At 46.8% G+C, this 12,404-nt stretch overlaps 1 protein-coding gene, 1 long non-coding RNA gene and 1 other non-coding gene across 4 annotated transcripts; 2 read left to right on the top strand and 1 right to left on the bottom strand.

The window, feature by feature from the left end:
* Window positions 1–2,537: 2,537 nt before the first annotated feature.
* On the top strand, window positions 2,538–2,655 carry LOC127297858 (U5 spliceosomal RNA). The gene has a single exon (XR_007849540.1). It is a non-coding gene; the product is annotated as a U5 spliceosomal RNA (small nuclear RNA).
* Window positions 2,656–2,869: 214 nt separating this feature from the next.
* LOC127294926 (uncharacterized) lies at window positions 2,870–3,624 on the bottom strand. Its single transcript, XM_051324831.2, has one exon. The coding sequence runs from the start codon at window positions 3,442–3,444 to the stop codon at window positions 3,082–3,084; it is 363 nt and encodes a 120-aa protein (XP_051180791.1). The 5' UTR covers window positions 3,445–3,624; the 3' UTR covers window positions 2,870–3,081.
* Window positions 3,625–3,643: 19 nt separating this feature from the next.
* Window positions 3,644–5,095, top strand: LOC139830645 (uncharacterized). 2 transcript variants are annotated; one of them, XR_011743605.1, is made up of 3 exons: window positions 3,644–3,973; window positions 4,061–4,446; window positions 4,740–5,095. It is a non-coding gene; the product is annotated as an uncharacterized lncRNA (long non-coding RNA). The 2 variants fall into 2 exon arrangements; XR_011743606.1 differs by having other exon boundaries at window positions 3,652–3,937.
* The last annotated feature ends 7,309 nt before the right edge of the window (window positions 5,096–12,404 follow it).

Below are 12,404 nucleotides of genomic sequence, written 5' to 3'. Positions count from 1 at the left end.
GTAAATACCATATGGTTGATTGGGCTACGGTCTGTAAGCCGAAAGAAGTGGGGGGTTTGGGTATCCTCAACACGAAGCTTATGAACATGGTGCTAATGCTAAAATGGATATGGAAGCTTTATCAGAACGCAGAAGGGCTGTGGGCTGATTTGATACGCGCGAAGTACCTAGGGGATAGGGACTTGTTCGATAAGGAGGTGCCAGTTAGGGGCTCCCAGTTTTGGAACGCCATTCACAAGATCAAGTGGTATTTCAAATTGGGAGCAAGGCACAAGGTCTGAAATGGGAAAAGGACCTATTTTTGGCTCGACTGGTGGTCGGGAGCCGGCCCCCTCAGGGCGAGATTCCCTAGGCTGTATAACTGCTGTGATCAACCGTTCATTACGGTGGATGCGGCAAGGGTTAGGGGCGGCGCGCCGGGAGCGTGGCGCATCCGCTTTAGAAGGCAATTCAGCCTGGCGGAGACGGTCGAGTGGGACAACCTTTGTCGCGAGATACAGGATTTACCCTGTGATGACCAACATGACGTAGTTTCCTGGTCCTTGGAGCCCTCAGGGGTGTTCTCGGCTAAATCGGTTTACTACGGCCTGACGCAGGGGGCGTCGGTGTCACACTTTAGAGATGTTTGGCGGGCACGGGTGCCTCCAAAAATTAAGGTGTTTCTTTGGCAGCTTATTAGGGGCAAGCTACCATCGTCTGAGCAAGTGGCCAAGCGGCATGGCCCGTCTAATGGCCGTTGCTCCTTGTGCGGAGAGGTGGAAGACTGCAACCACATCTTCTTCACTTGCCACATGGCGGGATTCATGTGGGCGGGAGTTAGGGAACTGCTGCACTGCGAATGGAACCCGGGCGGGATAGGGGATTTCATTGCGCTAGCTCAGGGCATTTCAGGCCCTCTTCGTAGTTTAGTTTGGTTCACCTTTGCGGCCATGTCTTGGTCTTTTTGGAATATTAGGAATAAACTAACTATTGAAGGAAAGCTGATTAACAACCCGACTGACGCCTTCTACCATATGATGCTTCACATGCAGTCTTGGAGGGTACTGGTCAGACGGAGGGACATGGCGCTGCTGGACGAGGCGCTCGAGGCGGTACGACTGCTACACGCGAGGAGTAGAGCTGGAGGGTAGAAGACGCCATCAGAGACTGCTTATGCTACTACTTTATTCGACCCGCTCCAGGGCTTTCCATTTGATGTATCTTTGCGAGACCTTCGTGTGGGCATGTGTGCTGGCCTAGGCAGGGTTGCCGTGCAGACTTGATGAGATTGTGGGTGTGTTGTATCTGACTCTTATGCGGTTCCGTTGGGGCTTTATATATAAAGCTGGGCTCATAGCCTTATGTTTAAAAAAACAGAACAACGAAGTGAAACTTGGAGAAGTTAAATTGATATTCATGGAATGGAAGCTTAGTTATGTTCCGGTTTTAAGCTTAAAGCGACATACAGTGGTAAGGAAACTTCACTGAGGCTGCAATACCAAATGTAACCAACAGAAATAACCAAATAATTTATTCTTTGAATAGCAACACTTAACACTTAACCCAGCATGTATCTGAATATCCGTATGGAGCGATGAACGGTGAATTCAATATGCAAGGACAAAGTAATTTAATCAAGGTAGAACTGCAGAGAAAGATTTATTATCTCTCAAATGCAAGCATCTAGCTCATGTATAAAGTAAGAATAAACTTGGTACAAAACACAATGTTTTATCGATGCTATCTAACTCCAGTGTGGCAACCTCATGACCATCTCAACTTCTCGTAGTCATGTTTGCTCCATCCCTTATTTGTTTGTCTTGCTACTTGCTTAGTTACACGGGAGGGGAAGGGCACCCCATGGCCCATAGGATAACGAGACTGTTGTATATTTAACACATGTAAGAAATCCTAACCCTATGTTTACAACGTATTACATATCCAGAACATTCCGTGCAAATATCTTATATGTAGATTTATCTACCATGTGCATGAATAATGGCTAAAATTTGATTAAACGTCTTTATGATACTATATAGCTACTTTGCCATGGGGGATTTTTCTATTATCTCCTACACCAAATACCTAAGAATTCATCGTGAGTGCTCACGAAATGTTCCAACTGAATGTTTTGAAGTATGCATGGTGTTATTCTGAATGTTCCCTCAGTGTATACGTGCATAGCGAATCATCTTGTTGTCGATATGCTTGGATCTTGTTAGATCTATTGTTTCTCGAGTCTTTTCTCCTCTTAATTGGGTTCTCTTCTGATTGATCTTTGCTGTCATACTCACACACCAGAGGCAAAGATGAATGTTGTGGTGGATCTAACACGATCGCACAAACACCAAACGAAACTTCGATTCAGCTGATGCACTTGTGGGCAGTGAGGAGAGGCATTCAGGGGAGAGACCGAGGTAGACGTCCAAGTTCAAAGATGTATACCTTGGTGGAACTGACACAAATAGCCAAACCAAAGCTTCGATTTAGATTTCCCTAAAAAGCATCGGTACTTGGATGTTTGAGTGCTTGGAGTGAATGCTATATTAGGAGGGCCGGCCAGCGCTGAAAGAGCAAGCAGCTGATTCTTTCGCCTTTTACTAAAGAATACCGTGTGCACACTTCAATTAGCAGCATACTCTAATTTTTAGAGGGGATTCTCCTTGTTTGGAGGGAACCAATAATGCAAGCCTAAATAATTATGGAAAGTTTGCTTCTTGGTGAGTTAAACTTCGATGCGGGGAGGATGGAAGAAGTGCAAATGGATAGATTGTGCACACGCAGGTAAAGACTCGAGGTTAGGCAGGCCATCTGATTGTGACTCACAACTGTGTGGCGGAACCTCGTGCTTGCTATATCATGTACAGTGCTTCAGAGTATTAAGCTGCTTCGAATCTTCGATCGATGTACACAGTTCATCGCACCGATTATTTCTAATCACGGTGTCGCACTCATTCTACCATATCGATGGCGTGAAAGGAACCTCCATACAGCGATCGGCATAGAGAAGATACATGAAAAACACGTGCTGGGCACACACTGATCTAGAGCACTTTCCTGACTTTCTCGCTTCTGAAATAGTGCTGTCGGCGGCGTGCTGCTTCATCCGTGCCCCTCGGCTCCAGCGCCGACCTTCACGCCGCTGTCGCCTTCGCCGTCGCGGCGGTGCTTGAGGTCCCGGAACACGCGCGAGCTCTCCTCGAAGATGTGCGCGCGGCGGTCGTAGTCCGTGGCGCTCCGGCCCTCGTCCTCCCCGCCCATCGACTCGTCCTCCAGCAGCTCCAGCTGCTCCGGCGGCAGGCCCTCGTGCTCGTGCTCTTGGACGCCATCGGAAAGCACGTTCGTGTCGCTGCGCGCCTCCGCCGTTGGCTCCGCTCCGTCGCCGCGCTGCGCGCGGAGCGCCGTGGCGGGAGTGCCACCACGCGCGGCGCGGCCCATATGAAGGCCAGCCTGGCGCCCAGCCATCCCCGGAGCGAGCGCGCGCGGAACGTCACGCAGCGGTGGCAAAGGGAGCGCCTATGCTCCGCCTTTAGCGGGAGCGAGCGTACGCTCCGCTTGAGGAGCTTCCTCCTGGGCTGCTCCAAATGCGGCCCAACAAAAGATGTTGCTTATCTCTCTTTTTTCTCCTTTCAGTTTATCTTTACCTACTAATAAAGGAAGTAAGGTTTCTCCCCAAAAATTTCGTCCGTTTTTTAATTACCCATTATTTCCAGGTGAAATTACAGGCAATGCCACCGCTCTATGAAGAAAACGTTTCGTCTAGGCAGAAAAATATCACCGCGTCCGTTGTGTTGTGCAGGTAGGCCCTATGTGCAGGTGTCGTACTCGCCCCTAACACATCGGCCTTCCTCTTGGGCCTGCCATTTGGTGGGCTTGTCTATTGGTATTCAGGAAAGGGAGCAATCGACAAATATTCTCAAATAGTCCCACATCGGTTCCTTATGATGATTCCAACCAGGTTATATACGTTCGATTTGTTTAGAATATCAGCAAGGTGAATCAATACGTAGCACCATTGATTAGTTGGTCTGATGAAATCTGCTATGAATTAAAGGAGGCGTTGATTGTATATATCTTCCAGATCCTGAAGGGAAAGAAGGATGGCGGAATACACGGTGGCCCGAGAAATCACCTGACGAGGACGCGGAGGAGGCCCAGAGCAGCCGCCCGGGATTTGAGGGAAGAACGGGAGAGGCAGTGAGACGGACAGAGGACAGGGGAAGAAAAGTTGAGTGGTGGTGGAGTGGCGATGGATGCTGATCTGGTGAGTGAGTAGCTAGGCTCCGGTGCGTCTGCCTCTACATGGCAGTGGTGGCCAGCTTGCGAGAGTTGCAGAGAAAGGGAGAGATTTCTCTCTGAATCTCCGTGTGGCAACGACCAAACGAGCGATAGATGGCTGGGAAAATGGATCTATGGGCAGATGAGATTTTGGGGATATTTTCACGCAGTGCTTGCTGGAAAAAACAGGTAAGTGTACTTGAGGATATCTGGGCTGAGTCGTGGAAAAAAAATACTTGCACTTTTTTATTGACTCGTTTAGTGGCAAAAATTCTGACCGGACTCTTTCCTTAGGTGCTATTTCTTCTACTACTATCATTTAGACACGCTACAACGCATGCTAATGCATATAATTGGTATATAAAAAACGTATTTAACTAGATACATCAACACGTTTGTTTTCAAGAAAAGATACATCAATGAACCTTAATTATTCTGACCACCTTAATAAATTACTCCACAACATTCTCCGGTTGTTGAAGCTTCGGAAGCGGCGGGTGATGCGAACCAGATCGACGGCGTCGGCGGCGTTGCAGGGTGGAGGCTCTTCGGAGCCGAGGTCCGTCGACTTCCCGTCCGCCATGGGACTCCTTCGAATCCAAGGTTTCAGAGGAGGAGCGGCGGCGGCGCGCCAGCGGCACGTCTTCTTCGGCGACGACGACGACGTTGAGGTCCTTTAGGACTGGGTTGTAATTTTTTTGTTTTTCAGGGACTGTTCTGTAAGGACTCTGGTTTAATATCACATGTTTCTTCTCGCAAAAAAAAAAACATTTTTGACAGCCTGCATAAAACTTCTTTTTAGAAGATTTTGGAAAAAACGATGTCAGAAAAGAGTCTAATATTAACATTCACCTTCGTGTTTTCTTAATATCTTTTGCTCAACTTTAAAAAAAACTATTCTTTTTTTGCTCAATTTTATTGGACCAATTTATTATGTTTGTATATAGGTTTAATTTTGTTTCGCCGTAGCAACGCACGGGTATTTTTCCTAGTATTTTAAAAATATATAAATTCAAAAAATATTCAAATCTAAAAAATTTTGGATTACAAAATGTTCAGATTTAACAAATGCTCGGATCTACAAAAATTAAATCTCAAAAATTCTATATTCAAAAAAAATGCAAATTAGAAAATTGTTCACATTAAAAAATGTTCGAATCAAAAAACTTCAAATTAAAAAAATGTTCGAATCTGAAAAACTTCGAACTTGAAAAAGTTCAAAGTAAAAAAAGTTCGAAATAAAAAATGTTCAGATTAAAAAAATGTCTAAATCTGAAAAAGTTTGAATTTGTAAAAAGTTCAAAGTAAAAAAAGTTCAAAATAAAAAATGTTCAGATTAAAAAAATGTTCGAATCAAAAAACTTCAAATTAAAAAAATGTTCGAATCTAAAAAACTTCGAATTTGAAAAAAGTTCAAAGTAAAAAAAGGTTTGAACTAAAAAATGTTCAGATTAAAAAAATGTCTAAATCTGAAAAAGTTCGAATTTGAAAAAAGTTCAAAATAAAAAATGTTCAGATTAAAAAAATATATTCGAATCTGAAAATTTTCGAATTTACAAAAAGTTCAAAATTCGAAAAGGTTCAAAATTTAAAAAGCACATAAAACCGACCGAGATAGATAACCAGGGAAAACAGAAGACAAAAACGGTTGAGAAACCAGCACACAAACAGCCACTTGACAGCCTAAAACCAAGAAAAAAATCAGCGCTAACAGAAAACTCGCTAGTAATGGGCCGGCCCAAAATCATCGCTCCCTGAGCGGATGTCGTCGTGGTGAACAGACAGATGCCATAGGATGGCTTAGATTGGGGCCGAATGGACGCTAGAGGATTCGGGGGAGGGTTTGCGACTAGATGGGATGAACTTCCGGATGCTTTCCTCAAGAACACAACCAAAGGCCGGTATGCAAGAAGAGAGACAAGAGGAAGAACTCTTTACTAGATCGCTTGCTTCATTGATCTCAACACGATTACAAGTGCTTGGATACAGATTCTATCATCTAATCTCCTCTGTGGACACGCGCCTGTATAAGGCAGTACCCCCTCTCCTTATATAGGGGAGAGGGTGGCTTACAGAACAAGAAACCCTAATGGCATCTTTGACTGGACAAACTACTTTACAAAGCTACTTTAATCATAGATGATGCCGGAGTCTTCTTTAATCAGGGACGCTGACGTCATCCGGCTTCTTTCAGCGTCATCTCTCTCTTTGGCGCCAGGGCTCTGATTAAAGCCGCTTTGCTTAGCTCATCCTTATCTTCTTGCTCTGAAGAGAATCTTTGACCAGTCCCGCCGACAGGCCCTTCTTTCCGGTATCTTCTTTACCGGATTCCAGCATACCCCCTTGGGGATACCGGATTAGCTTCACTTAGCCCAAACTCTTACCTTTGTATTCCGGTAAGAATGTTAAACCGGTATCTCGATGGCTCAAACCATCCGGTTTGGCATGCCTTTGGCATACCGGGGGTTATCCCCCCAACATTAGTCCCCGAAGCTGGTATAGTCTGGCGGATTCTATCCTACAGACCATGCCAGGTTTTTATCTTTTTAGGATACCGGTTTAATCTCTCCGGCTTCGAACTTGGATCCGGCATCTTTGCCCTTATTTGTCTTCTCTCTCTTTGCAAGGCATCCCCCGGCATCTCTTTTCTCCGGTATCATTCGCATTTACTCTTTCCTCGGCGAAGTCGAGAATATTTCGGGCCCCGCGCCTGTCAGTGACATGCGCACTGTTAACTGGCGCGCCAGTGTCACATGTCACTTCGCTTCGACTCCCGCGCGTTCATTAAATGCACCGCTGCGGATCCCACTAGCCACTTCGGATCTCGTGTGTGCCTCCGTGTGGCTTCATATTTTTTCGCGTGTACTTCCTCGCCACGTGGCGGCCCGTGGTGCGAACCGTCGCGGGCCGCGAGGCGAACCGCCGCGGCCCGGCGGTTTTCGGCCCATCTCCTCTCTTCTTTATAAGGAGAACTGCCCCTTCTTCTTCCTCTTCTTGCATTCCCCAACCTTCGCGCACAGTACTCCTCGCCTCTGCGCCTTCGCCGCTGTTCGTCCGCCGTCGTTCGCTTGAGCTCTGTCGCCCGGCGAACTCACGCCGCGTTCCCGCCGGACCTCGCCGTGCGGAAATCTTCCGCAGCACCTCCGTCGCGCCCGCAACATTCTTGCTTCTTCACGTCCTTCTCTGCTTCGCCGTCGACGGTGCTCGTCGGCGACAGTAGGTCCGCTCCTTCTCCGGCGAACGTCTTCCCCAGCGACTGCGCCGCTCGAGGTTAGTGCCAATCTCATTTTGCTTGCCATTTGCTTGTTTTCTAGATCTTGGGTCGATAGTGTTCTTATTTCCTCTTTTTCTTTGATTTTCTTCTTACTCGTAGATCTTCGCGCGGGGTTCAACTGTGGGATTTCTGTTTTTTCGCCTCCAAACCCATGTCTGGCGAGGAATCTTCCTCTGCTTTGTCTTCTTCCTCCTCCGGTAGCCATCGTAGACAATCTTCCGGTGGATCTACGGCTTCAGATCCGATGGATACCGATTCCGGCAACCAGCAGGGATCCGGTAGCCGCCAAGAATCCGGTGGCCATCTAGAATCCGGTAGCTCTAGCCAAGCATCCGGTAGCCACCTAGAATCGAGTAGCTCTAGCCAAGCATCCGGCGAAGAGCCTTCCCCCATCACTCGTGGAGCCTGGATGGGCTCCAACGTTACCGAATACGAGATCGATTGGCTATACCGGTCCCGCAGGATTCCGGAAGGAGTAACCTGCCGGCTTCCCGGTGACGAAATTGAACCGGAGCCCCAGCCCGGTGAACATGTTGTTTTCCTTGCTCATTTTGAGCGTGGCTTCGGCCTTCCTGCCTCGCCTTTTTTCCGGGAGTTCTTAGATTTCTATTAACTCCAACCTCATCACCTTCCTGGCAATGCCATCTTTTACCTTTCCTGCTATGCCACCTTCATGGAGGCCTACATCGGCATTCGTCCCACTCGTGAGACGTTTGCCCGCTTCTTTTCTCTGCGGATTAACTCCGTTCAGGGCAAGGAAATTCCTAAGCCCAAGCCGCCTGTGGAGTGCGGGTCCTGCATCGTTGGCTCCCGCCAGGGGAGTCCTTTCTTTAAGTTTACTGGCCTCGAGTCCTGTGGCGCCTGGCAAGGAACTTTCTTCTACGTGAAGAACAACTGCCGCGCTAATCTCATTGATCTTCCGCCGTTCAAAGTGGGGCCTCCCAGTAGAGCCAACTGGAGTTATAACCCGAAGACGGATCATATCGAGACCAACCGGGTGGTACGCTTCATGGCCTCTTTGAAGAAGGAGACCAACATCTGTTCGGATGATATCATCCGCACTTTTATTTCGCGCCGGGTGCTTCCTCTTAAGCGCCGGGTGCATAGGATGAGCGAGATGTACGGTCCTGGCGATCCCACCAAGATCACAGGCCGTCCCCTTAGCAAGAAAGACGTCGTCCGCAAGGCTAAGCAGATCTGCCAAACTGCCATGCCGTTTGACTGGGAATGGGGCCTCCTTCCCCTCAGCACTACTAACCCTCCGACCCAAGAAGTAAGAGATTGCGCAATTAGGGTCGGTTTTGCCGGTAACTTTTTTGCTCTTGTTAACCCTCTTTTTTCGTGTTTCAGGCCAAGGACCGCTTCCCCCTCATTCAAGCAGAGCGGCGTGGGATCTGCGTGAAGCGCGCCCTTGACTCCGTCGACCCAGATCCCTACATTTTTTGGAAAGATCTGAAGATGGGCAAGACCCCAGCCTCGCGCCTTGGCAGGTCTCCGCCGAAGCCAACCGGTTCTTCGGATGATTTGACCATGCTTGAGGTATTCTTCTTTTCCGGTTTCTTCTTCTTCTTTCATTGTTACTTTTTCGCGAATCGCTTCTTAGCCATTTTTAACTCATAGGTCCATGAGCACGTGCCGCCCTTGTGCGCCGAGGCCGGCTCCGAGTTTGTGGACAAACTCATGGCCCAGGGCCAAAAGAACAAGATGCCGGCATCTGATGCCGGTTCCAGTCAGGCCCCTCCCTCCAAGCGCTTCCGGACTGAGCCCTTGGGGGAGAAGGAAGTGGGCATGCGTCGCTATGGGCGCAAGCAGATGCCGACTGCCTCCGGGTAAGTTTCTTGTTTTCTTGCTTGCCTCTTTTGCCAAGTTCTTTTTCCGGTTGCTTTTCTCCAACTGTTTTTCTTTCTTTTTCTCAGCCCTGCACTCAAGCTTGGCTCAAGGCCAGCGGGCTCTGAAGGTTCCGCAAGGACCTCAACCCCTCCTCCTCGCTCAAGCCCGGCACCATCTGGTGCCGGCAACACCTCTGCCTCCCCTTCGGGGGGCACAACAAGTTTGGGGCGTGCGGCCCCTACACCGCCAGAACACCGCACGGAGGAGGATTGATACGTCTCCAACGTATCGATAATTTCTTATGTTCCATGCCACATTATTGATGTTATCTACATGTTTTATGCACACTTTATGTCATATTCGTGCATTTTCTGGAACTAACCTATTAACAAGATGCCGAAGTGCCAGTTGCTGTTTTCTGCTGTTTTTGGTTTCAAAAATCCTAGTAAGGAAATATTCTCGGAATTGGACGAAATCAAAGCCCAGGGGCCTATTTTTCCACGAAGCTTCCAGAAGTCCGAAGATGAAACGAAGAGGGGCCACGAGGCAGCCAGAGCATAGGGCGGCGCGGCCCCTGCCCTGGCCGCGCGGCCCTATGGTCTGGGCACCTCGCGCCGCCTCTTGACCTACCCTTCCGCCTACTTAAAGCCTCCGTGACGAAACCCCCAGTACCGAGAGCCACGATACGGAAAACCTTCCAGAGACGCCGCCAACGCCGATCCCATCTCGGGGGATCCAGGAGATCGCCTCCGGCACCCTGCCGGAGAGGGGAATCATCTCCCGGAGGACTCTACACCGCCATGGTCACCTCCGGTGTGATGTGTGAGTAGTCTACCCCTGGACTATGGGTCCATAGCAGTAGCTAGATGGTTGTCTTCTCCCCATTGTGCTATCATTGTCGGATCTTGTGAGCTGCCTAACATGATCAAGATCATCTATCTGTAATTCTATATGTTGCGTTTGTTGGGATCCGATGAATAGAGAATACTTGTTATGTTGATTATCAAAGTTATATCTACGTGTTGTTTATGATCTTGCATGCTTTCCGTTACTAGTAGATGCTCTGGCCAAGTAGATGCTTGTAACTCCAAGAGGGAGTACTTATGCTCGATAGTGGGTTCATGCCTGCATTGACACAGGACGATGTGAGAAAGTTCTAAGGTTGTGTTGTGCTGTTGCCACTAGGGATAAAACATTGATGCTATGTCTAAGGATGTAGTTGTTGATTACATTACGCACCATACTTAATGCAATTGTCTGTTGCTTTGCATCTTAATACTGGAGGGGGTTCGGATGATAACCTGAAGGTGGACTTTTTAGGCATAGATGCAGTTGGATGGCGGTCTATGTACTTTGTCGTAATGCCCAATTAAATCTCACTATACTCATCATGATATGTATGTGCATGGTCATGCCCTCTTTATTTGTCAATTGCCCAACTGTAATTTGTTCACCCAACATGCTGTTTATCTTATGGGAGAGACACCTCTAGTGAACTGTGGACCCCGGTCCAATTCTCTTTACTTGAAATACAATCTCTTTGCATCTTTGTTTTACTGTTTTCTGCAAACAATCATCTTTCACACAATACGGTTAATCCTTTGTTACAGCAAGCCGGTGAGATTGACAACCTCACTGTTTCGTTGGGGCAAAGTATTTTGGTTGTGTTGTGCAGGTTCCACGTTGGCGCCGGAATCCCTGGTGTTGCGCCGCACTACATCCCGCCGCCATCAACCTTCAACGTGCTTCTTGGCTCCTCCTGGTTCGATAAACCTTGGTTTCTTTCTGAGGGAAAACTTGCTGCTGTGCGCATCATACCTTCCTCTTGGGGTTCCCAACGAACGTGTGAGTTACACGCCATCAAGCATATTTTCTGGCGCCGTTGCCGGGGAGATCAAGACACGCTGCAAGGGGAGTCTCCACTTCTCAATCTCTTTACTTTGTTTTTGTCTTGCTTAGTTTTATTTACTACTTTGTTTGCTGCACTAAATCAAAATACAAAAAAATTAGTTGCTAGTTTTACTTTATTTGCTATCTTGTTTGCTATATCAAAAACACAAAAAATTAGTTTACTTGCATTTACTTTATCTAGTTTGCTTTATTTACTGTTGCTAAAATGGCCAACGCTGAAAATACTAAGTTGTGTGACTTCACAACCACAAATAATAATGATTTCCTATGCACACCTATTGCTCCACCTGCTACTACAGCAGAATTCTTTGAAATTAAACCTGCTTTACTGAATCTTGTTATGCGAGAGCAATTTTCTGGTGTTAGTTCTGATGATGCTGCTGCCCATCTTAATAATTTTGTTGAACTATGTGAAATGCAAAAATATAAAGATGTAGATGGTGATATTATTAAACTAAAATTGTTCCCTTTCTCATTAAGAGGAAGAGCTAAAGATTGGTTGCTATCTCTGCCTAAGAATAGTATTGATTCATGGACTAAATGCAAGGATGCTTTTATTGGTAGATATTATCCCCCTGCTAAAATTATATCTTTGAGGAGTAGCATAATGAATTTTAAACAATTAGATACTGAACATGTTGCTCAAGCTTGGGAAAGAATGAAATCTCTCGTTAAAAATTGCCCAACCCATGGACTGACTACTTGGATGATCATCCAAACCTTCTATGCAGGACTAAATTTTTCTTCACGGAATTTATTGGATTCAGCTGCTGGAGGTACCTTTATGTCCATCACTCTTGGTGAAGCAACAAAGCTTCTTGATAATATGATGATCAACTACTCTGAATGGCACACGGAAAGAGCTCCACAAGGTAAGAAGGTAAATTCGCTCAAGAAACCTCTTCCTTGAGTGATAAGATTGATGCTATTATGTCTATGCTTGTAAATGGTAGGCCTAATGTTAATTCTAATAATGTTCCGTTAGCGTCATTAGTTGCTCAAAAAGAATATGTTGATGTGGATTTCATTAAAAATAACAATCACAATGATTCTAGGCCATACCCTGCTAATGGTAATTCTTATGGTAGATATGCTTCACCTAATGAAGAAAAGATGCTAGAAATTGAAAGAT

Source organism: Lolium perenne, chromosome 4, assembly GCF_019359855.2.
Source record: "Lolium perenne isolate Kyuss_39 chromosome 4, Kyuss_2.0, whole genome shotgun sequence".
NCBI lineage: Eukaryota > Viridiplantae > Streptophyta > Magnoliopsida > Poales > Poaceae > Lolium > Lolium perenne.
Note: the sequence above shows the minus strand (reverse complement) of the source record. Positions and strands in the feature narration are given on the sequence as shown.

Coding starts and splice junctions, on each gene's coding strand:
- LOC127294926 (XM_051324831.2), bottom strand. CDS start 3,444: ATGGCTGGGCGCCAGGCTGGCCTTCATATGGGCCGCGCCGCGCGTGGT.